We start from the raw sequence: 25936 nt of genomic DNA, 5'->3' as shown, positions 1-25936 counted from the left end.
AGTGGAAATATGTTGGGCCATAATGAAGGCCAAAGTTCGAAAATCGTCCAAGCTGTTTAAGAACGAGCTGGAGTTGAAGAAAGAATGGATGAAAGTGACCAAAAAGGTCAGCTCCACCATTAAGGGAAAGGTGCGGGCTTTCAGCGATGGAAAGGAAATTGAATAAAGTAATTATGCCGAAACATAATCCATATGTATTAGTTCATTCCCTGAAAGTTTCAAGAAAATCCGACTTAAAATAAATTTTTGGCGAACACTTTTGTCTGGTGCATATTTTTTTTCGAGTACAGGCCTTAATCGGTTCCAACAATGCCAGTTTGATAGCGACCCTATCGCCAGCAAAACTCGGCTGGGTTGGACGCTGTCAGGGATGGCAGAGAAAGGCGACAGCTTGGTCAAGGTGAACCTTCACATCTGTGCGCGTTCGCAAGACGACGAGCTACACGATATGGTGAAAGAATTCTTCTCTGTCGATAGCGTAGGTTTTGCGGCTGCACGTTCTATTTTGGAGCGGACAACCAGGCGCGTCGATAGGCAGTACGAAACAAGCCTTCCCAATAGCCGATAGCTTCGGTATGGCGAAGCGGCGCTTGGAATGCTTAGAGAGGCGCATGAAAGCTGATCCAGAACTTCGTGAAAGCGTTCATCGACAGATCGACGAATATTTGCAGAGCGGCTATATACACATGACGACCCCGGAAGAGTTGAATTCAGCGAATTCCGATAGAGTTTGGTATCTACCATTAGGAGCAGTTCGAAACCCGAAGAAACCAGGGAAAATTCGTCTCATCTGGGACGCTGCGGCGAAGGCAGGAGGTGTCTCCTTCAACAGTATGCTTCTAAAAGGTCTTGATCTCCTAACACCGTTATTTACTGTCCTATTCGGGTTCCGTGTGCGAAAGGTTGCGGTCTGTGGCGATCTGAAGCAAATGTTTCACCAATTTCGCAGTTTGCTTGGCAATATCCACTCACAGAGGTTCCTGTTCCGGAAGTGTACATAATGGATGTAGGGACTTTTGGATCTACCTATTCACCGAGCCAGGCCCAGTTAATTAAAAACTTGAATGCCGAGGAACACAAGGAAACCTTCCTCAGAGCGGCCGCAGCAATAGTATCCAACCACTACGTTGATGACTATTTGGATAGTTTCGACAGTGAGAACGAAGCCATCGAAGTGCCTTTAGAGGTAAAGCAGGATTCACCATAAGGAACTGGCTATCTAATTCTCCGGGATCTCAAGATGCAAAGGCTATTGAAACCAGCAAGGAGAGAGCAATTGAGCGAGTTCTGGGAATGTCCTGGGTCCCAATCGATGACCAGTTCACGTACGAGGTGGATCTTAACGTAGACGAAGTGACGCCGACAAAACGTAACTTGCTACGGTGCGTCATGAGCGTTTTTGACCCACTGGGACTGCTGCCACATTTTCATGTTCACGGCCGGATCATTAAGCAAGATCTTTGGAAATCCCAGGCAGGCTGGAATGAAGAAGTTTCAGGCGAAATCCAGGAAAAATGGCATCGTTGGATTGTTGAGTTTGGAGAGCTTTCAAAGATGCGTATCAGCCGCTCGTATTTTCCTGGTTTCTCATCGATCGAGGTTGGTCCGCTACAGCTTCATATATTCACGGATGCGAGTGAGGATGCATACGCCTGCGTAGCATATCTACAGGCAGAGATTAAGGGGAGAGTTCACTGCGCCCTTGTGATGGCAAAAGCGAAGGTGGCGCCGCTCATGGCTTTGTCCATTTTATGCCTCGAACTTCAAGATGCTCTCTTGGGTGCCAGGATGGCGAGGACCATTACCGAAGCTCATTCACTACCAATTGTTCGCCGGGTACTGTGAACCGATTCGGAAACTGTGCTAGCCTGGATAAGATCCGACCATAGACGTTATCGGCAGTTCGTTGTTTGCCTAATGGGGGAGATTTTGGACAAAACGGACTGTGAAGACTGGCGCTGGATCTCCTCGAAGCAAAACGTGGCCGATGAAGCGACTAAGTGGAGAAAGGGTCCCTACCTTAGCTCCGAAGCCAGATGGGCCCGAGTTTCTACGTCATCCGGAAGCAAAGTGGCCGAAGAAGAATGCAGCAGAACCGTCTAAAACCACTGAAGAGTTACGTGCTTGCCTTGTTCGTCGAAAGGTTGTGATGGAACAGTTGGTGCATTTCAGTCGCTTCTCTAAGTGGGAACGTCTGTTAAGAACCGTGGCATACGTCATTCGAGTCCTGGACAATGCCCGTCGTCGCAGATCGGGGCAACCCAAGAAAACATGAAGCTTGTGGCAAGACAAAATTCAGCGGTCAGAAGCAGCTATTTGGCGTCTAGTACAAGCCGGGTAGGCTTCGGATGAAGTCGTCGTACTGCTCAGCAAGAACTCGGCGATCAAAAATATTGATAAATCCAGCAAGATCTACAAGCTTACCGACGAGAGAAAGGTCCAGAGCGTCGACAGCCGAATTGGAGCGGCATCGGGTGTGTCGTATGATTTCAAGTTTCCCATCTGTTCGCGCGACACTAACTTCTTTAGGTTCCTTCGGACACACTTTAAAATAACGCGGCGGACTTCAATTTATAAAACTATTTTACTACGCGAACAGAGTACATATATTTTTACGGTATTTAAATACGTGTTGTACACGCGACGGTTTATTAACTTCTATCTTATTTTCTATCTACACTATCAGCTGACCGGCTACAGCTGCTGACGATCGAGAAGCGTTCGGGATAAAGGGCCTGTTCGCACACTACTGTTATCTATCGATCGTTTCTTAAAGTGAAACAGACCGAGAGCCTACGTGAAGATAACAAAGATAACAGTAGTGGCGAACTGTGTGGAACCCGTTTGATCACTCATTTACCAATTAACCCTGTCCTGCTTGACCATAAGCCGGCCGCCTTGAAATCCTATCGATTTCAATCTATCCTACTCTTACTACTGTGTGTTTTCAAAATTCAATGTGTGGTGTGATATAGTTACAATAGAATTCATTTTCATCACATATACTACTGCTGCCGCTGTTGCTGCTGACTATCGAACAGTTGACCCACATACGATAATTGCTGCTGACCGTGATGACCTTGGCCTACATTCGAACTTCTGGATTCCACTGCTGTAACTGCCTATTGTTCGATCAGCTGCTGCCGTGCGATCCATCTCGTTGGATGTTTGATGTTGATTTGCCAGTGTACCTCGGTAAACATGGAACGGATGTAGTGTCGTGCAGTTTTGTTGTGTAAAATCGGAACAACATACCTGGCAGAAATATTTCTGCTTCTGCAATTGTCCGATTGGCTCGACATTGGTTATCTATCCAGGTTTGATTTCGGTTGCTCTGTTGTGAATCTTCGATCATGCTTCTGACGTTGGTGGTGTTTTCCTTCTAGGATTGGAACTATGCTTTCGTCCGATCGACGGCTCAACAGGAACGATGCCTTCCGTGGTTTGGTACGTGTGGTTTCGGTGATTGATGTTGTAGCTGATGCGATACTGACGTGATCCGTGCGGTGCGTGACGATGTTCACGGCCGATCCGCACGGTGCGTGCGATGTGATCTCTGAATAAAATAAGAGGGTGCTTTTTCAATTGAACTACTGAAAAACAAAACGACTTGCCTGGACGGAGGCCCTAAGGCCTCCGGTGGACGCCCTGTGGCGTCGACCATCCCTCTGCGTAAGATTCGATTCGAGACGACGTTCTGACATTCGACGATTGAACTACGGTGACTGCGATGTTGGACCCACATTGCTGAGAAAGTACAAGCAGGTTGGCCATACCTGTTGGCGATCGCAGCGTAGAACCAGGAGGACGAATTGCGCACTTCTTCCTCAGGATTGCTGTCACTGTTTGGTCGTACCTCGAAATATCAAACGTGTTTGGGAGTGTGAATTTCGAATCGAGCTGAACATAAATTTGACGGTTAGCACCATTGCTAAACACCGTCTTGACTGGACCTCAACAAGACTGGAAGCACATGCAAATACCACCACCGAAAACGACACATATTACCTCGAAATTGGACGCTAGACAACTCAAATTTGGCGAAGCAGTGTCGGGTGTTTTGGGTTGACCAAAAACACTGAGGTTTGACTGGAGAAAAATGAGCGATTACTTTTTAGAAAATTGAAATAATGCATAACTTAACTGGGTGTGCGGAGGCCTCTCGACCTCCGCCGTTGGAGGAGTCCTAGTTCTCCTCTTCTGACATAGGAAGATTGTCTCTGATTGGCAGTACACAGATCTTTGAGATCGCTCGTCTGTAACTGCCATCCTTGGTCCGGACGGTTGCAACTCGGATGTTTCCGTCAGATCCTGGGTGAACCTCTGTCACCCGTGCCAACTGCCACTTCAACGGTGGGAGATTCTCCTCCTTGAGAACAATCATAGTTCCAATTGCTATGTTGTTCCTCTGACGCGTCCATTTTGTCCTGTTGTGGAGATTTGACAAATACTGCTCCGACCATTTCTTCCACAGTTTCTGGGTCGCCTACGTAGACGTAGACTACGTAAAACGGTCCGCAGTAGTCGACACCAACCTTCTGGAAGGGAAAGCATGGCGTTACTCGCTCGGGAGGTAGGTCTGCCATTAATTGCTCCTGGATTTTAGGTTTCGCGCGGAAGCACTTGACGCATTCGTGGATGACTTGTCTAGTCAGTTTCCTGATGCTTGTAGGCCAGAACTGCTCTCGGACGTTGGAAACTACTTGTTGCTGACCGGCATGGAAATGCTTCTGATGATAGTAAGCTACAACTGCTCGTGCGAAGGGATGCCGATGATCCAGGATGTAGGGATGTTTCCGACGGTCCGATACAGCAGCGTTCTTCAGCCGGCCGCCAACGCAGAGTAAGCCTTCAGCAAGTTGCGGATTGAGCGGAGATATTCTGGACGAATCTTGCACCTGACCACTCTTGGAAAGGTCTGCTAGTTCCTGGGGAAAACTTTCTTGCTGTGACAATTTCACGAGAGCCTTGATCGCATCTCTGAGGTGTTTTTCAGCCCTGCCGACAGGTAAAGAAGGAGATCTACAAGATCAACGAAAGCTGTGCAGCTACGTTCACCAACGTCCGCTCTAAATGGATTTTCAATCCACCTGCAGTGCCACATATGGGTGGTCTGTGGTAATGGATGGTACGCTCGGTGAAAACGGCAATGCTTGCCATCGGAGACGGATTGAGGAATCCTAAAAAGGAAACTTTTGAAACCATTGTTCTCGAAGCCGAAGCGATTGTCAATTCGCGCCCTTTAACAAACGTCGGCCTCGATTCATCGGATCAGGAGGCGCTTACCCCTAATCATTTTTTGTTGTACGGAACACAGGGCGTCAACCAGCCTGCTGTTCACCCGGTAGAGTACCATAGCGCACTCAGAGACAGTTGGAAGTTGGCTCAGTGGATGATTGACCAGTTTTGGAGACGCTGGATAGGAGAGTATCTTCCGGTGTTGACATGGCGATCCAAGTGGTTTGAGCCAGCAAAGCCAATCCAGGTCGGCGATGTAGTGGTGGTAGTAGATGACTCCATCAGGAACCAGTGGCCTAAAGGAACGATCATCGAAGTATATACTGCATCAGATGGACAAGTTAGGCAGGCCAAGGTGCAGACAGTCAAAGGTATTATCGTACGACCAACAGTGAAGTTAGCAGTTTTGGATGTTCTCGGAAGATCCAGTTCACACGGGTCGGGGAATGTTGCGATGACCACTGGGTCGTCCCAGAATATTGTGCAACCGTGCACTCCCTCGACGAAGTGACAACTTACATGAACGTCAACAGAATAGACATATTTGTATAACTATTATATAATACCAGGGATTGTTTACAAGCGAACAACAATAGCTACAGATAACGTGCAGGTTTTCGATAAACTGAAATTTAATCTAAGTATTGCCAAAGTTATTAATTACGTACATGTATATATTTATATTTACTGCATCGTGAAGGTAAATTTACGTCATCGATAGCGGAATTATATATTAGTTGGTAAATTGTATCGTACATGTACATGTACATGTATTCCACTGTACAACCTCTATACAGATTTAGAACGAGTTACACAGTGCTAGTTAAAACACCATAACCAGTTGAATTTCCGTATACAACACTGAAATGTCAGTCTCAAATTATTATTGTTTAGTACTAGAGATAACGAGAAATAAATTTACAGCTTTGAAGCGAACTCCTAGTTGACTGGTATCACCGGAAGTTTCTGCACGCTAACAACGAGACAATCGTTAACGAGATCCGGCAGCGTTTCCAGATACCGAACCTCCGCACCGTGGTACGCCAGGTCTCTAGGAATTGCCAGACCTGTGAGGTCCGGAAGGCGTCGCCCGTAACACCGAAGATGGGTCCTTTGCAGCGCGCTCGAACCAGTGTGGTTGACCGTTTACCTACGTAGGCATCGATCACTTTGGGCCAATATCGGTCAAGAGCGGTCGCAGCAACGTGAAAAGATGGGTGGCCTAGTTCACTTGCCTTTCCGTCAGAGCCATCCACCTAGAGATCGTACATTCTCTCACGACCGAATCATGCAAAATGGCCATCCGTCACTTCGTGGCCTATCGAGGTGCACCCAGTGAGATCTAGCTAGTCGCGAGCTGCTGCAGGAAATCCAAGCCATTTACAACGGTCTAGCTGACACTTTCACCGACGCCAATACGAAGTGGGTCTTCAACCCGCCCTCCACTCCACACTTTGGGGGAGTGTGGGAGTTACTAAAGGGTGTCCACGATGAAATTGTCACAATATGAAATTGCTCTAACTTTTTAACCGTTGGGTAGAATTTAATGAAAATTTGGGTGGATTTAGTTCATAGTGCATTATTTACATCCTGCAAGTTTTAAAGTCCTGTGATCAAAACTCGCGGAAATGGAGTCGAAAGAACAGCTCGTGCGTAATAAAATCTTGCGCATTCATCACGAGAACAAGGATCTCTCGCATCGTTCCATCGCTAAAACGTTGGGAATCATGAATTCCACGGTGTCGCGAGTGATTAAGCGGTTCGAGGAACGGTTGACCACCGATCGGAAGCCCAGAAGTGAAGGAAAAAGTATTCCGTACAACACCAAAAATCACAACCGCGTAGTTGGGGCCTTCAACCGAAATCCGAACGCCTCCGTTAGGGATGTGGCTAAGAAGCTGCACCTAAGTCGAAGTTTTGTCCAGAAGGCCAAAACTAAGGCTGGGCTTCGAACGTTCAAGGTACAAAAGGCCGCTAATCGCGACGAGAAGCAGAACAAGTCCGCCAAAACCCGTGCCAGGAAGTTGTACCTCAACATGCTAACGAAAGTTGAATGTTGCATCATGGACGACGAAACATATGTGAAGGCTGACTTCAAACAGATCCCCGGCAACCTGTTTTTCACGGCCAAGGATAAGTTCAGCGTTCCGGAGCATGTCCGCACTCAGAAGATGTCCAAATTTGCGAAGAAATTCCTGGTTTGGCAAGCCATCTGCACGTGCGGGAAGCGGAGTGCACCTTTCGTGACCCAGGACACGATGAACGGACAGGTGTACATAAAAGAGTGCCTCCAGAAGCGGCTGTTTCCTCTCCTGAAGGCCCACAACGTCCCAACAATCTTCTGGCCGGATTTGGCCTCATGCCACTACTCCAAGGACGTGCTGAAGTGGTATGCGGACAATAAGGTCAATTTCGTGCCGAAAATGTTCAACCCTCCCAACACTCCGGAGCTCCGCCCCATCGAGAAGTACTGGGCGATTATGAAGCAGCACCTTCTTAAACGACCTAAGGTAGTGAAGACAGTCGAGGAACTGAAGAAAGTATGGGTTTACATGCAAAAAACGGTTGATTCACAGGTTGTGCAGAATCTTATGGCCGGGGTTAAGGCCAAGGTGCGGGCATTTGCGTATTGACTGTAAATAAAATACGAGTAAAATGGTAAAATGAAGTTTAATAGTTATTTTTCAATCCCTGAAAATTTGATGGCAATCGGATGAAAACTCGAATTTTGCGAATCAATTTTGTGTGTGGCAATTTCATCGTGGACACCCTTTAGTACGTTCCGTTAAGGTTGCTCTTCCGTCGCTGTCACGCTTGGGGAACCCGGACGACGAAACCCTACGCACGATTATTGCTGAAGTCAGTGCCATTATCAACTCACGGCCACTGACGTTAATTCCTCTAGAATCAGCGGAACAAGAGGCTCTGACGCCGGACCACTTTATTCACCTTAGTTCTGATGGGGTTTTCCGAGCAAGGAAACCACTGGTACCAACTGGTATATGGCTAGACAAATGATTGACCAGTTCTGGAAGAGGTGGACACAAGAATACTTGCCAAGCATCTAGACGCGGACAAAGTGGTTTGAAGAGGCGAAGGCTTCGGAAGTGGGTAATCTAGTAGTCGTGGTGGATAAAAACTTACGTAACGGGTCGACCCGAGGTCGCATCATCTCGGAGACAACCAATGGAGTTCTTCGTCGTCCTGTGTGCAAGATTGCTGTGCTGGATGTAGAACCAAAGAGTAAAGCTGAGCCGGAAGCAGACCTGCAGCTTTACGAGCTGGGGAGTGTTGCGGGCACTGGCAGCACTGCCACATCTACTCCTCCGTTGCAGTTGGTTTCCTCGGCATTAGAAGATCTCGCCTCTGCCTGACAGCTTACGTCAACACGATGGCAGTCCACTTGGGAGCAAACGTTATGACAAGGTCCCGTTTCCAAGTAAAACGTATAATACTCACAAGTTTATTAAATCTTTATTGAATTGGTTTTTAGTTGGATAATAATTAAATAAATATGCTTTGCAGCTTAAAAAAGGGTAAACAACGTCTTTTTCTGAGAAGGATCCGAACGAAACTCAACGATCCAACACTCGCCTTCGGCTTTGGTCCGGAAGACCATCACGTAGCAGAGTTCATAGTCCAGTTCCAGGTTAAGACTTATTCATGTTTTGGCAGTACAGATGATTTAAAAGATACCAAGTTAGATACAGTTAGTTTTATGAATTGAGCGCTGCTACGGATGGTAAATTAATCATGAATTAATTATTGAGTGGTCAAGTAAAAAAATTTGCTTATAGTTGTTGTTGAGTAAAAAAAAATTGAATATCACAAAAGATTGCATTTTCATTAAGATTTAACAAATGGATATGGAATTTTTTTTGTTATTCAATTTTTATCACTCCATTGGATTCTCAAAATTAATTAATAAAATTAAGTGTGTATATTTTCATAGAGCGACTTTATTTCTCCATACAACTTTGTCTCAGACTTCACTTCGACGTTTTCGTGTTATGATTTATTGAAAAGTGTCGAATACGACATTTCAAGAAATATTGCAAGATTCAAAATAGACGATTTTTAGCAGAAATAAGAATGATTGCCTAAAACAAACAATCGTGCAAAACCTCATGCAAACGACATACTCACCAGCACTAGTGAAAAAGCACAAGCGTACACCAGGCAATAGCAACCCGCGGTACGATAGCTGCGATATGATCGAGGTTGCTAAAATAGCTTTAACAATGCACCGTTACGGTTGCTCTAAGGACATTCATGACTTTTTTGGAGATGAAATTTGAACTCGTTGTCTTTAGCGTAGGAGGCTTGGATGCTAATCACCAAGCCGGACCCGTCCCCAATTGAACAGTTGAAAATAAAAGAAATTGAGAGCTGAAGAGTGGACGATTGAACAGTCAAAAATTTAAATTTGAGAAGCGTATCGAGATAGTTCGAGAAAAATTAGACCACCATCGATTGTCGTCAGGGGATACACGGTACCGAGTAGGTAATTCAATTTAATTACTCCCACGAATAAAGGGAAAAGCGCATTTCGCAGGAACCGAATAAGGTACATCGGGGCAAATGGCAGTGCCGGGTAAGTGGGAACGGCCATTTTCAAATGGGTAGCCTGAAGTGTGGGCGCGATTAGTAGTACGACGCCATTAACTCTATGGAGTTGTTATTTGGGTCGTTTTATTGCACCCACATTTCAGCATTCAGATTTGTAAATGGCCATTCCCACTTGCCCGGTGTGTACCTTATTCATCCCACGAACAAATGCGGCAAAAGGTCTCCTCGATGAACAGCTCTTTTCCCCTTTGTCCACGTTCGACGAAAAATTCTTTCATGAAACATTAATTCCATTCAAAAACAAAGCCGAGTGGGCAGCGAGTTGTCTTTTTATATTTTCCAGAAAGGTATGTACAGTTGATTTATCTCTTTTTTCTTCCTTGATGACCAACCAGCTGTCGTTTTCAGAAGAGGGACAGTGAACCATTATTTGTCTTGCGGAGGATGTCTTTGATGTTTGGTACTCCGGAGAACTTGAACCGGCGACCGTAATTAGATCGGTGTTTTCCACTTGGTGGAGATCACATCTAATTAGGTTTGCGGATGGGGCGATGGCTACAAGTATTTCTTGGTAAAAAATAGTTGTGTTTTGCTTCTAGCTAATAATTAATTTGGGAGAATTGCTTTTCACATCGTTAGAAATTATTGCACTGCATGCCGAATGATTAAGGTGAGACGGAAAATGGGTTAATTAATGACACAATTTCAAGCAAACTAGGCAAACATAGAAAGCAATTTCCCTTACAATGACATCGCACAGCATGTCTCATTCGATTCCATACACTGAGGCAAATAAACTTAAGGGTTCCATTAGAATCACTTACAATTTTTTGCCACAAGGAATTATGAAATCATAGGAAATCATCAGTTTGATCGAGGAAACACAATTCATAAGTTAAAACAATGAGATTCGTTAGATAGCTTATCAAACTAATAGAAGAATTATAAAATGGAGCGTTTAAATGCGTTCACGTCAATCAACGCTTGTTAAATCGGATAGGCTAAAGGCGTATAAGAACCACTTGATGTACTACGATAATCATTAATAAGTCGTGTTTATACAATTCATAAGTGTCTTATGAAATCAAAATCGTCATTCTCATGGAATTCTTAAGCTTATTTGTCTCAGTGTTCGTCAATTCCCTTCAATAGAAAACGACTTTCTGTCTCCGAAGGGAAGTCCATCATTAAGTCTTCCTATTTCAATGCCCATTGGAGGGCCGAGCTCCATCCATCCATGGGCAACAACTAGGCCAACAAGTCGAAATTGGCACGGAACCATCACTTCCATCGGTTCCGGTCCGATATAGCCAACTACTCCACGTCGCTCCACCCTCCGTCCCCTGTCATGTGTGATGTAAGTACGCAAAATTCAATCTTCTTATGACAACCTACAGGCGAGAGAACGTTTCCATGTTCACCACATGACGACAAGGGAAACGAAGACGAGAACGATTTTGTTTGCGTTTGAAAGCAGAACAACTTGGGTAAATGTTGCACAACACAATGACATCTTCATATCCTGTCCTACTATGCTTTCGAGCGCTACTGCATCTGTCGTCTGTCGGCATAAAGGGATCTGTCTTTGCATTACTTTTCCCGGAAAATTCCCTTCTCTTGCAAAATGCATACGTTATGTATGCATTTAATTTTTCTCGTATCGCTTCAGAAGCTCCTGGCTCTGGGGCAGGTAGGAGATCCGAGATCCAAAGCTACGGATGCTACAAATAGTATAAAGACGAAACGCAACTAATCTTGTCACCGACCGAGACTCGTTTCTAACATGAGAAGGACCGTAACTCACTTTACATTCAAAGTACGAAAATAAAAAAAATCTTATTTGATGAGGAAACGAAAATGTCATAACTTCAATTGGGACCGGAGGGGGTGGACCGTATGAATATGGATGCAGCGTGGGAAAAAAATTGCTGGGAATAATCAACTAACCGGTGTTCACTCAATTTTGTCATCTCGTTTCTGTTGTCCTTGGAGCTCCTAGTCAGTGAAAGGTAGCATCAGGTACATGTAGCTCTGCATGAATCATAAGTAATGCGATCGTAGGGAAACCCACGGACCTTTGCTGCGCACCGTAAGAGGGAGCTTTTCTGAGCGTAAATGTGATAAATGGAATATTTTCCAAGGGGGAAGCAATTCAAAAGATGGAGCTCCATGGCAGAAAATTCTTGATGTATTTGAAGAATTACCACAGCTTTAAATGAAATCACGGTTGTTGAGCATGGAATGTCGATTTCATTGAGAATTTGTACTTTCTAAAATTTCCATCTTCAACTTGCGTATTGTAGTTTCTTATTTCAAATTTATCATTTGACATTCACCTTTTGTTTACTTTTTATCGCTCTCTTCTCAGTTCTTTTGTCGATGTCTCAAAGTCTAGAATCCACATGTTTCCACGGACCAATTATCTTGATTGCCAATAAACAACGAGTACACCCTTTGCCCAATGAATCCAGACAATCACCTTAAGTCGAACCCTACAAAATCATCAATTATTCATCTGCCAAGCAGCTAGAATTTACTACTTCAATCTGATCCGACAATAGGCACCAAGCGCACCCTGCTCATACAAAATTCATCAGACGGCATTGTTAACACCCCATCTTCTTCATCGTTGAGCCATGTCCCAGAATAAGTACTCGTAGACTTGCCACCAGCGAGCAGTGCTACGGCCACAGTAACCATCTCAACCCTACTAATGGCACAGGGTTGTGACACGTGACCATCAGCGGGGCAAGGCTTTCTGCGAATCCTCTGCTCCGTGGGCCAAGGATTACGTTCAATTCCATTCACGTTCAATCCTGCGGGGGTGCTGAGCGGAGTCCATTACTGTCCATTAGCGGCATTTCTCTGTTCCCCCTGGTCATAGAGGCCTTCGCGGAAATTGCCATAACACATAATGGAGTTGTCAAACTGGGCATCGGAATGGCTGAACCAGCTAATTGATTTCAATTATCATAGGTTCCGAAATTATCAGACCCCTTTTCGGTGAATATCCAATACCAACAAAACGATGACATTAATTTCGGTTCAACCAAACCGCAATCACGTCGGAAACTTTTGAGAAGATAAAATCAGGGTCATTGAAAAAAACGCTGTCCGCTGATGATGATGGCGGTCGATTTTGATGCAGAAGATAAAGATGAGTTGGGGCCAAACTCAGTTTAGGGGAATGATTAATATTTATTCAGTGACGGGTTGGTTGAAGCGAGATTGGGCTGGAAACAGAGTTTTTCTAATCTCAAGTCAAGCGAGATTGAGGATGGGGGTAAGTTAAACTTAATCGTGGGTGCTTACTTTTGAGTATATTATTTCAAGGTATTGTCTATGTAATACAGTTAAATTTTGATTTAATTACTATGCTAACTATGGTAGATATCTAGTAAAGATGTCAAGTCATGCAAATCATACGCTGCGCAATAGTGGTGCGGCTCTTCCTCCTTCTATGGATGCTCATGTCAACTGCAGCTCGCTGCTCGCAGACAGCCTTTCGTTGCGTACTGGAGAACAATTTTCAACGCCATGCGTCAAAAGCACTGCTGTTGCTGCTGCTGATGCCACGTTCCGGACACCACCACACACAGTGATTGGAACTGAATCCGATCAACGGTTGCGGGCACCCTTGAAAGCTAGCTGCTTGCGAAGAGCCTTTCGTTGTGTAGTGGAGAACACCACCACTCAGCACGCAGTGATTGAATAAACACCGTTTGGTGAGACCGTATGGAATTCAACTTTAAAATCTGTGTTAGGGAAATCGCGTTTCGCAGGCAATCGGTGATAATTTTAATTATCATTGTAACAGTTGCACATTCGTGAAATTAGCGTAGAAATGTTTCTGATCGATTGGTGATAAAATTATTGAAATCGATCCAGGGGCAGCTGAGTTATTAACGTTCAAAATCTTTCATAATGTTGTTACATGTTCCATTTTCGGGTTTCATAAAGTGTATTCCCGTATAGAAATCACAGACGTAGTCCTACGTCAAAAAATCGGCCAATGTCCCTAATATTGGACCTATGCAAAAAAATCGAATGAAAATATTTATTGACAGTTCTCACTGGGCGTTGCCCGATGTTTGAAATTTCTTTTTTTTTTATAGCTCATATAAAATTCAAGTTTTGAAATGTTTCAAATTATCGACTCTTAATAGCCCAGTAACACCTGGTATATTACCTTTTTGTGGTGTGCTACTTGCATTAGGATCTACCCCCGAACTACTTCAAACTAGGGGAACATTTTTTACTTTTTATGAATTGTTGATAGTGTCAAGACTCGGCTTTGTCCATCGAAGATGATCTTGAAGCCAAGAAAAAATGAGTTCTGTAGTTATTTTTTGTTCCCGTTCTTCCTAATCTTGTAACGCTGTTCTCTAGTTTGCAATGCTTAAGACTAGGATTTTGATCATTTGTTGCGCGGAGGAATGCAGCGGTGCAGAGACGTGTCGTAAATTCCTCAACATGGACATCGGAGCCCGTTGGACAGTTGTAAAAGAGCATTAGGCATGAGCATGAGGAAGCATTTCGGCGCCTGTCAGGTTAAAACACCATGCGGAAAGAACGGTTACAACAAGCCCGCATCATCACAGAGCTGTAACACTCATTCAAATACGGTAGAGAAGGTTCTGTTTCGATACGTGCCTGCAGTGATGCAAAATATCATGACACTCACGTGACACTCGTCTCCGCATCAACCGACTATCGCTGACAGATCGTTTTGTCACACAGTGAGAGTTAGAGCCATGGCAAACAACAATCACCAGTAATGGTTGCTGCTCACAAGCAAAACGTTACACTCGCTGCTGATGATGAAAAGCACAACGAATACAGTGAAGAATTCTGCAGTACGATCATGAGAAAAAGCGAAACGACAGAAGAAAATGAAAACAATGCCTACGCATTCCTCGGCAGGCGCGATTGTGTGAGTTACAAACAAAGCAGGCAACATTAAACGGAAGCTGTTGGGCTCACTCACCAACACACTCAAATAAGCAAGCAAAGCAGCAACTGCTTCAAAACGAGCACAGCTGAGTGTCGTGATTGTCGGGAATGACCAGATCGGTGATGGATCACAACAGAAGACGACATTCACCAGTTGCTTTTTACTTCTAGCTTCGACGAGCACATTGATAGGAATGTACAAAGCGTTACTACCATCAGCTGTTTGGCGATCGTGATTGTGATAGGTCGCAAACTCTGTGTGGCTGTGATCATCTACGGAAAAGGGAAGTCTGTGAAAACCTTTGCCTTTCTTGACGATGGGTCGTCGGCCACGTTTATGGAACACAATTTGGCGAAAGAACTGGATCTCAAAGGAGCATCGCATCCATTCCCTAGCAGCACACTTGTCATTTAACAGTTGTGGTTACTTGTATGTACCTTATTTCAGTCACAATTAAGTTGCAGCAACCTATTTTGATGAATGTGTGTTGCCTGGGTTGTGCCTTAACTGGACGGGAGGTCAACAAAGGGAGTAAAAGGAATCGGTGAAGGTTTCCGGAACACACGACGCCAGAAGGGGTCTAAGAACTCCCGAAGGTTCACACGGTACGGAACCTTTCTCTGCCGAAGCAGTCGATGTCAGTCCAACAATTGGCAGCCAAATACAACTACCTGAAAGGAATGCCAGTGGAATCCTACGAAAGTGTGTCTCCAAGAATCCTGATAGGGATGGACAATTGCCGCCTCGGTCACGTGTTGAGAAGCACCGAAGGAAACGAAGACCCGTCACGGTTGGCTCGTGTGCGGGCGGTGTTCGATGATATCTGGAGCAGCAAATACCACAGTTTTCACATTTGCCCGTGTAGTACGGAAATGCATAAGGATCTGAACGGTGCTTTGAAGGAGTCTTTCTCGATTGAGTCGCTGAGAATCTCTGGATCGTCCAAACCAATAATTTCGAAACACAAAGAACGAGCGCTGAAAATTATATCCACCAAAACACGCCTGAAAGGGATCCGCTATGAGACCGGACTATTGTGGCGGTACGATCAAGTAAAGTTGCCAAACAATAAGGCAATGGCACTGAAGCGGTTGGACTGTCTGCAGAAGCGGATGAAGCAAGACCCCGAGCTGGGTGCGGCAGTGCGAATGAAGATGACTGACTATGAAGAGAAGGGCTACATTCGGCGGCTTACAACGGCGGACAAATCGGAGACGTATTCGAATGACTTATTTACCTTACCAATCAGGCTAAGGTCTTGTTCTCTGCTGTCCGAAGAAGTCGTCTCCACTCTACTCAATCCATGGCCACAGGTCACCTTCTACTTGGTCGATCCACCTTGCCCGCTGCGCGCCTCTTCTTCTTGTTCCTGTTGGGTCGCTTTCTAGAACCATTTTCACTGGGTCGTCGTGCGGCATTCTTACGACATGCCCAGCCCACCGTAGTCGCCCAATTTTTGCAATGTTAGCGATGGATGGTTCTCCCAGCAGCTGGTGCAATTCGTGGTTCATTCGCCTCCTCAACGTTCCGTCATCCATCTGCACTCCACCGTAGATGGTACGCAACACCTTCCGTTCGAAAACACCAAGGGCGGGTTGGTCCTCCACGAGCATTGTCCAGTTCTCGTGGCCGTAGAGGACCACCGGTCTAATCAGCGTCTTGTAGACAGTAAACTTCGTGCGGCGGCGAATTTCATTCGACCGGACCGTCGTCCGGAGTCCAAAGTATTTGCGTTTTGAATTTCTCTGCTGGTATCATTTTCGGCGGTCACCAGTAAGCCCAAATACACGAACTCATCGACCACCTCGATTTCGTCACCGTCAAACGGAACTCGGGGTGGGAGGCTAACATTGTCTTCCCTAGAACCTCTTCCTTCCATGTATTTTGTCTTTGATGCGTTGATGGCAAGTCCAATCCATCTAGCTTCAGCCTTCAGTCTGATGTACGTTTCCGCCATCATCTCAAAGTTCCATGCCATAATGTCAATGTCATCGGCGAAGCCAAGGAGCTGGATGGACTTCCTAAATATCGTACCAACCGTGTCTATCCCAGCTCTTCTGATCACACCTTCTAACACGATGTTGAACAGCAGACACGAAAGTCCATCACCTTGCCGTAACCCCCTTTGAGATCCAAAAGGACTCGAGGGTGTCCCCGATACTCGAACAACGCACAACACTCGATCCATCGTCACCTTGACCAGTCGCGTCAGTTTATCCGGAAATCCGTACTCGTGCATAATCTGCCATAGCTGATCTCGATCGATTGTGTCGTATGCGGATTTGAAATCGATGAACAAATGATGTGTGGGCACGTTGTATTCGCGGCATTTCTGCAGAACCTGCCGAATCGCGAAAGTATGGTCCGTGGTAGCGCAGGCACCCATGAATCCCGCCTGGTATTGCCCCACGAACTCTCTTGCAAATGGTGACAGGCGGCGGCATAGAATTTGGGAGAGTACCTAGTAGGCGGCGCTCAGCAGTGTGATCGCGCGGTAGTTGCAGCAATCCAACTTGTCGCCCTTTTTGTAGATTGGGCATACGACGCCTTCCATCGACTCCTCCGGTAATATCTCTTTCTCCCAAATATTGGCAATTATCCAGTGCAGCGCTCTAGCCAGTGCTTCACCACCGTATTTTAATAGCTCACTTGGCAGTTGGTCTACACCAGTTGCTTTGTTGTTCTTCAGCCGACCGATCTCCTCCTCAACTTCTTGAAGATCAGGGGCCGGTAGCCTGTCGTCTTCTGCGCGTGCTCCAAGGTCTGTTGTCGTGGCATCTTCATTTTCTGCTGCTTCACTGTAGAGGTGCTCGTCACTCGTTCGTGAGAAGGTTACCATCCAAGTCCTTGCACATATCGGCTTGCGGCACATAGCCTTTGCGCGAACTATTTATCTTCTCGTAGAACTTCCGTGTGTAGTTTACGCGGCACAGATTTTCCATTGCCTCGCGATCTTGGTCGCTTGACGCTTTTTCCTTCGGAATACCGAGTTTTGTCTGTTCCGCGCTTGTCTGTATCGCTCCACATTCACAGTTTGCATTCACCGTCAAACCAGTCATTTCTTCGGTCCGGGATTGCAGTACCTAGTGCCGCTGCAGCAGTACTACCTATGGCGGAACGGATGTCCCTCCAGCCATCTTCAAGAGAAGCTGCGCCAAGCTGCTTTTCCGTGGGTAGTGCAACTTCCAGCTGCTGCGCGTAGTCCTGGGCAACTCCGGCGTCCCGTAGTTGCTCAATGTTGGGTCGCGCCGTTCGACTTCGACGTGTGTTATGCACCGTCGAGAGTTTTGAGCGCATGCATACTGCAACTAATAGCGAATTTGTTTATTATCCAGGTTGGAACCAGTTCCAACCCGTGCGAACCTGAGCTTATTGTGAGTGCAAACCTCAACCTGAGCCAGGTTACAAAAACAAACGTTTACACTGACGTTTGACAGTCAACAAGTAGACCCAATCTTGATACCCGATCCAGGTTGCAACTGAATCAAAAACAAATTCGCTATAAGTAGTGGTCCGAATCTATGTTCGCACTGCGGTACGTGCGGATGTTGATAGTGTCGAAGAATAATTTCCCGTCGATTAGAACGTGATCGATTTGGTTTTCTGTGTGTTGGTCAGGTGATCTCCAGGTGGTTTTGTGGATATTCTTGCGGGGGAAGAAGATACTTCGAGCTACCATACCCCGAGAGGCTGTAAAGTTCACGCATCGTTGGCCGTTGTCGTTCGATACGGCATGCAGGCTGTTTAGCCCGATTGCCGGTCTATACATTGCCTCCCGTCCTACCTGAGCGTTCATGTCGCCGATGACGATTTTGACGTCCCGTTGCAAACAGCCATCGTACACCTGCTCCAGCTGGGCATAGAACGCTTCTTTCTCGTCGTCGGGTCTACCTTCGTGTGCGCAGTGCACGTTGATCGGCTGCCAACCAATCACGCGTTGGCGCATCTTACCCAGCACTACAAAGCCGGTTTCCAGCTTGTTGGTGGTGCCACAGCTCTGGTAGAAAATAGCCGCTCGATGCCCGCTTGTCCATACCTTTTGTCCCGTCCAGTGCAGTGCTACGACTTCAAAGTTGCGTGGTTGAAGTTCGTCATAGATTAACCTATCGCAGCCCGGGAAGCCAAGCGATTTGCAGTTCCATGTTCCGAGTTTTCAATCCTAGTCCTTATTTCGTCGCGTGGGTCTGTGCCGATTGTTCCGATCCGGATTTCTTTCTTCAGTATTTGCAACTTTGTTTTTTTTTTTGTTTGGCCTGCCCCAACCCCCGTCTCGCCGGGGGACCATCGTACACAGCTCTGTTTAGAGTCCCACGCTGGTACTAGGACGGTGATTAGCCGCTCCTAACATGGAGAACAGACGCCGTTGTGAGCCGCACATCCATGGTGAACAGACGCTCAGGTTTGGTGAAGCATTTCCTCTATCACCGTACTATGGTTACCGCGTCAGTGTTCGCGTCGCACCTCTTCACTTTGCTATTGCCGGACTGGCAACATTGCCCAGGCTACGCCACCCAACTGTGCCCATGTTTCAGCTGGGAGTCTTTTGTTATCATATGACTCGAGGAGGCGTGAAGTAGGGACTTGTGAGGACCAGGGCTAGGTATTCCGCTCCTTCCAGGTTGTCAACTCACCATTTTGTAGCCCAAACTGGTACTTGACTGGTACTTGCCAATTTTCCCGGTAATCAACCAAAACAAGCCAGGGAAGATACGTATCGTGTTCGATGCGGCAGCGAGAGTTAACGGTGTCTCTTTGAACTAATTTCTCCTAACGAGACTGGATCAGTTGGTGTCGTTGCTTAGCGTGCTCTTCAAGTTGGATCAACGGAGATCCTGGTGAAGAACCGAAGGTGTACGTGGTGCAAGTAATGACGTTTGGTGCAGCATGTTCACCGAGCTGCGCGCACTACGTTAAGAACCAGAATGCGGACAGATTCGTTGAAGATTATCCAAGGGCAGTCGAGTGCATCAAACACGAACACTACGTCGATGACATGTTGGCCAGCGTTTAGACTGAAGAGGAAGCGGTGAAATTAGCGTGCGAAGTCCGATCCATTCACTCACAGGGTGGCTTCGAAATACGTAACTGGTTGTCGAATTCATCAGTAGTCGTCAAACGTCTACACGAAACCAGTATCACAGAGAAGGACATGAGCCTTTGGGCGGACATGGCAACGGAAAAGGTGCTGGGCATGTGGTGGGATACTGCCACCGATTCGTTTACGTTCCGAATGTCACCGAAGCACAACGTGGAGTTGCTTTCCGGAAGCAGGATGCCTACCAAACGGACTCATCTCCAACTTCCTCATCTACCTGAAGATCCTACTGCAGGAAATCTGGCGTGCTGGATACGGCTGGGATGATGAAATCAACGGGAAGCTAGCCGCAAGATGGATAACCTGGGTGGAAGCGTTGCCGAACGTCCGACAAGTGAGCGTACCTCGCTGTTACCGCAATGCAACGTCTGCCGAATCTACGAATACCGTGGAATTGCATATTTTCTGCGATGCGAGCGAAAACGGAATGGCTGCCGTGGCTTACTTCAGGTTCGAAGAAGAAGGAAATACGGAGTGCGCGCTCGAGATATTTTTATGACAGGTGGGCAGGAACTCACGGTCTCCCAGTGTTGGTGAGTTCTTTGCCGTTAATGTTCATATTTTGCCATACAGAAATTCAAAACAAATTTTTTTATGGGCGGATTTGGACAGTTTTCGACCAGTTTCATATGGCCGGAAGGTGTATGCTGGTCACAAATGCCGTGCCAAACTGATTTCCTACGCAATTAATCAATCTTTGATGTGAATTTCGCTAATGAACACGAGGAGCATTTCTTATAGCAAACTTGCCATAACAAAATGGGCATGGTTTATTTAATGAAAACAAACTAACACTTCTTCCTATTGTGTCACCTATGTATTAGGCGCCTAGGTGCGCGCTGGTTGGCTCAAAAACAAAGGTTGCCCCTTTGAAATTCCTCTCGGTCCCGCGACGTGAATTGCAAGCGGTACTCAGGTAACTCAGGTAATCATGATAGATATTGACACAGTAGATCTCTTTTTTATTTCATTCGCGTTGTTTTCAAAAATCAAAACGTCATGATTACCTGAGATTTGTCAATGTTATATATTTGATAACGGCACAAAAGCATTTGTAAACAAACTTTCTAAGGCCCTTTACACGCGAACCAAAGTACGCCCACGCAAACCAATACCACTTTCGGAAAGGTGATAGTTGCCCGATATCCGATGATGTTGTTGGTTTGCGTGTAAAGGGCGTTAGAAAGTTTGTTTACAAATGCTTTTGTGCCGTTATCAAATGTTATGCTTGATATGTTATATATAAATATTTACACGTCGTGCGGTGAAGAATAACACTTGACCCTTCAGGCTTTAGATCAAAGATCCGTTTTTCATGTGGTGTACGAAAAATGTAAAAGGTGAAACTAATAGAATCAACTCTGTGATCGAAGACAACCCGTTTAACGGGTAATTTCCAATTCAGTCCATACTATTTGATGCAGTACCATACTATGACAGAAAGATCTAAATAATTATAAAACTTGGACTCCTTTTTTACCCACAGGTTGCTTAGACTAGTTAATGTACAATATTCGACACCCAGTAGACCAGTAGGCCATTTTATGTTTATGAAAGATTCATCCGGCTGAATTGGCAATCAAAGCTTCACTTCGTGGCACTCCAGCACAGTTTACCTAAGCTACGAGTAACTCTAATATACACATGACCACTACGGGAAGATAATCAAGATTAATGCACGATGCCAAAACATGCTTTAATTATGTCACTCAAATAAAATTTTTAATGCGTCACTTTTTTAAGCCATAGGATACTGGAATCCATATTTTTCCTGTGTCGCACATCATGAACATTTGTCTGCAAACAGGTTGCCAGCTAAAACAGCAATGACCAAAGTAGTCAAAAGAGCAGCCCGAATAGTAATGCACCGTTACGGTTGCTCTTGAAAATGTGTTAAAGTGACTATGATAAAACAAATCCTGTTCAATTGTTCAATTTAAACATTACTGTTTCTCTTTGCGTACCTCAACGGTAAATTATCAATATTTCCCATTTCTTATTTTCCAGGTGGAGATGCTGTATCAGCGTTACTTTCTCCGGATGAACCAGAACAATGCGGTGCACATCGTATGGCTACTCCTAGGATTAATCTTCATCTTAGCGTTAATACATCTCGTGTTCACCTTTATCCTGCAGCAGTCGCTGGACAGTTGCCCCGGTTACGCCATCGATCCACTAGGTGAGTCCATCTTGAATGCGGAATGTGCTGATAATTTAGGGCACGCCCGAGTAAATTCAATGAGATTCGTGTAGTTCCCTCCTGTTCAGAATTATTCCTATGGATGATTAAAAACATCTCTTTTAACATAAATCACTTACTAACTATAAATGGTAGAATTTCGAATAGGAAAATTGTGTCAAGATAAATGAGACGAGTGTCACTTATAATATGAAATTTATTAAACTGCCCTGTTGACGAAATTCCACATGCCCTCATCCCGACACATGTCAAATAACAATTTTAGTTTTAAGAACAATCTGTATACATGACTTAGACTTGCTTTGTTTTAAATTGAAGTATTTTAAATTAATTTGATTGTTACTGTGGGGGAAAATAATTGAAATCTACCTATATGATTCAGAATTGATGGATAAGCGTTTTAGTAGAATAAGTGCATACCTTATTACGAAATAAGGTATATATGAACCACTTGCATCAAATATTTTGAAAATCTTATAATATTTAGGCATAGACCAGGTTGCAAGTGGATTGCTTTGAGATTCCATCTCAGTATTACCGGATATACCGATTTATCTGTATATGTACCGATTTTTGAACTTGGTACCGATATACAGGTAAGCTTCTTGGGTTTATGAGATTTTGTACCAATTTATTTATGTATTTATTTATTTATTCAGTTATCGACGATTTTGCACAGACTAATCTTAATCGATCCTATTGACTCTAAACATATTTTTAAAACACAGCCTAGTAATATTAAAATCGAAGTCGTTACAATCAGCATTACCCAACAAACAATGTTAGCTGCAGACTAGCTTAATAAGCCAAGGCTGTATAAACTAATCTTTAGCTAAATTTTTTTATTTGGGTAAAAGCTCTAAGGCAGGAACGTAGCGGATTATTAAGCCTATGACTGGGCATGACGATAAGGACAGAGTAACGTAATTGGCGATGAGGTGCGTTGAGCAAAACTTCTTGTACAAGCACTGGGCAGTCGGTGTTGTTCATCAGGATGTCGAATACACGGCTGGTTTCTCCTCGGACACCAAGCCTAAGCAGAATAAAACCGAAATACAAACTGTCGTAGATGAAAACAAGTTGAAGCAGCAGTTGTCAAATCAACACATTCATCACGCTGGAGCATCAATCCCAGACCACCAAAAGTCAGCCGATCCCGGTGGTTTTAGCTTCGGGAAATTCTTCTGGAAAGGGAAAGCAACCACCCCTGGTGGTCAAGAACATCGATTTCGCAATCCTTGTTGAAAAAATGTGTTTGTGCTACGTCACGCCGACGTACAAATTCACCCGATTTGGTACCAAAATCAATTCAACCAGGTTGAAGCGGTGTGGTTATGAATATTACACGCACGATAAGCCAAATGAACGGCCCTACCGGGTTGTTCTTCGTGGTCTTCTACTAGTTGAACCAAAAGAGCTCCTGGAACGTTTGAAGAAGGAATACAACCTCTTCGTCAGGCGGCTCACATCATCAAAAAGAAGGGGGAGTGAAATCTTCGAAGAATCTTTCTACTTAGTGCACTTTGCCAAGGGGTACACCAACCTCAAGAACATGAGAGACGTGAAACACGTTGCGCACATCATCGTGCGGTGAGAAGCCTACCGCAACAAGCGAGCCGACGTAACGCAGTGTTTGAACTGCCTTTATCACGGCCACGGACCTCGAAACTACCACCTGAAGAACAGATGTAGCAACTGTGGTGAAACCCACGCTGACAAAAAGTTCACCAACGAAACGATGCGCCAACTGTGACGGCACTCATCTGGCTACAGATCGTAGCCGACTACACATAGACAACAAGCAACAACCTCGAACCACCCGGGTCGGAAGGAGGTCAGAAAAGGTTCAGCTGCACCTGCGCTGACCATGAAGGATTTTTCTGCGCTACCGAATAGCTCGGTACCCGCCGGAGCATCACATTTTGTGGGCTCACAGTCCGCAGTCGACGCTGGGATCAACCAAGAAAAGCATGAACGTAGTATCCATTCTCGCACCAGAGCGGGTATAAATGCTACATCAACGGGTTCACCTCCCGAGGAAAGCGAAGAGGAGCCCTACAGTTCTGGCCAGCTATGGTCCATCTTTACCGAGTTCTGCAATCGTTTGAAGCAATGCTAAACCCGTTCGGATCAGGTCAAGACCATAGGCTACATGGTCTGCCAATATGGGGTCAACTGAGTCGAGCGAAAAAGATTGAGTTGAGCAACTTCCTTACACCACAAAACATCGGCGTAGGAGTTATCTCCAAAACCCGACTTAACCATCATCTGGCTAGATCGCCCCAACTCAAGCGGTGGCGGTGTGGCTATGTAACTCGGCAATGTGTAGAAAGTAATGGCAAATCCAAACTCTTCGCGGAAGATCTCCAAAATCTCACCGACAACAGAACCGGCTTTGTGGGGGCAGGTGACCTCCACGCGCGCCATACCCTGTGGGGAAATCATAACTGCAACAAAAACTGTGTCCTCCTGGCAGACCACCTCAGTTCAGGTACGTGTACCATCCACTTTCCAGACGAATCCACGTGCCTCTCCCCAGCTGGAATAAAATCCACCCTGGACATATTCCTGTCTGACCTGGCACTTTCGAAACCAGTCACCTCCCACGAAGTGAGCCTCGATAACTATCCGACCCAACATTTTTGATTTTCGAAGCGACCACTCGAGACCGTTCGGGAAGGTGGCCAAAATCATGGAGAAAATGCCAACAGTATTCATAACGGAGCCCCCGTCGGAGAAGGTCAACGCAATCGCCAACAAACTCATCGAACTACACAACCACGAACGGTGCAGGCATGGTGAGTCCCCACGAAGATGCAGTGCAACGAACAATCAACCAACTTGACGAACATGCCGACGTGTAGCAGTAATGCAGCACACTATTCGAACGACTTATTCTCCAGCATCTGATGGAACACGTCGAAGAACACCACGTCATCATACCGGAGCAATTCGACTTTCGGGAGGGGCATTCTACCGTACATCGAGTACATCTTTCAGGTGCCACCTCAGAACTCCACGAGGTTTCAGCGGGTGTGCCTCAAGGTAGCCTCCTGGGCCCCATGCTATACAACATTTACACCTCCGACATTCCACAGCTCCCTGTTGACTGCAGCCTGGTGCTGTACGCAGATGACAGTGCCATCATGGCCAACGGTCAGACTCCTATGCACTACCGGTCTCGGCTTCAACAAGATGTAACGGTGTGTACGTCTCGTACCTGACCAGTTGGAAAAGCAAAGTGAACGAAACCTAGAGTCAAGCCATCCTTTTCCGACATCGACCATCACCAAAGCTACTACCTCCAACTGACTGCTTCATCCGAGTGAACGGCAGCCCCGTTGTTGACTGGTCAAAGGAAGTCAACTACCTTGACTTTACCATCGACGACAAGCGACTCTATCGTGCCCAGAACAGGTGAATTGGGCTACTGAAATCGTTATACCCGTTGATATCCCGACGGTCCCGGTTGTCACGACGGAACAAATTGGCAGTTTACAACGTGATTATCGCCCTGGAAGTCAATTATGCTATGCCGGAGTGAGGTACGTGTGCCGAGACCCACAAGAAAAAGCTGCAAGTGGTCCAAAATCGACTGCTGTGGGCTATCCTGGATGCCCCATTCGACAAGAGGATAAGCGAGCTGCATCGCACAGAATGCTACATGGCGAACGAGGACTCAGTATAGGAGTAATATCAATAGACTGAGTGAATCCAATTTTTACTTTCGGGCAGTTTGGGCAGTTTTTCCTGGACAAACACGGAAAAACATGAGGGTAATTTATTCATCGCTGAGTTCCTGCACTTTTTGCTTGATCGGAGTGATAGAATGTAAGAAACGGCTAGCTCACCGGTACTCTTACCTGTCTCTAGGGCGGCT

The 25936-nt window shown here is 45.7% G+C and overlaps 1 protein-coding gene across 1 annotated transcript in view; it reads left to right on the top strand.

Annotated features, from left to right (window-relative positions):
• The window catches only part of LOC135710125 (adenylate cyclase type 6), a 472542-nt gene that overhangs the window by 340317 nt on the left and 106289 nt on the right, over positions 1-25936 (top strand). The window contains exon 6 of the mRNA XM_065232613.1: positions 21864-22035. Within this exon, the coding sequence (XP_065088685.1) occupies positions 21864-22035 (172 nt within the window). The remainder of the gene's footprint in view (positions 1-21863; positions 22036-25936) is intronic.

The sequence above is a fragment of the Ochlerotatus camptorhynchus genome, unplaced genomic scaffold (genome assembly GCF_037179485.1).
Source record: "Ochlerotatus camptorhynchus isolate MF236.1 unplaced genomic scaffold, CSIRO-AGI_Acam_v1.1 ptg000370l, whole genome shotgun sequence".
NCBI lineage: Eukaryota > Metazoa > Arthropoda > Insecta > Diptera > Culicidae > Ochlerotatus > Ochlerotatus camptorhynchus.
This window is presented reverse-complemented; position numbering and strand designations above follow the sequence as displayed.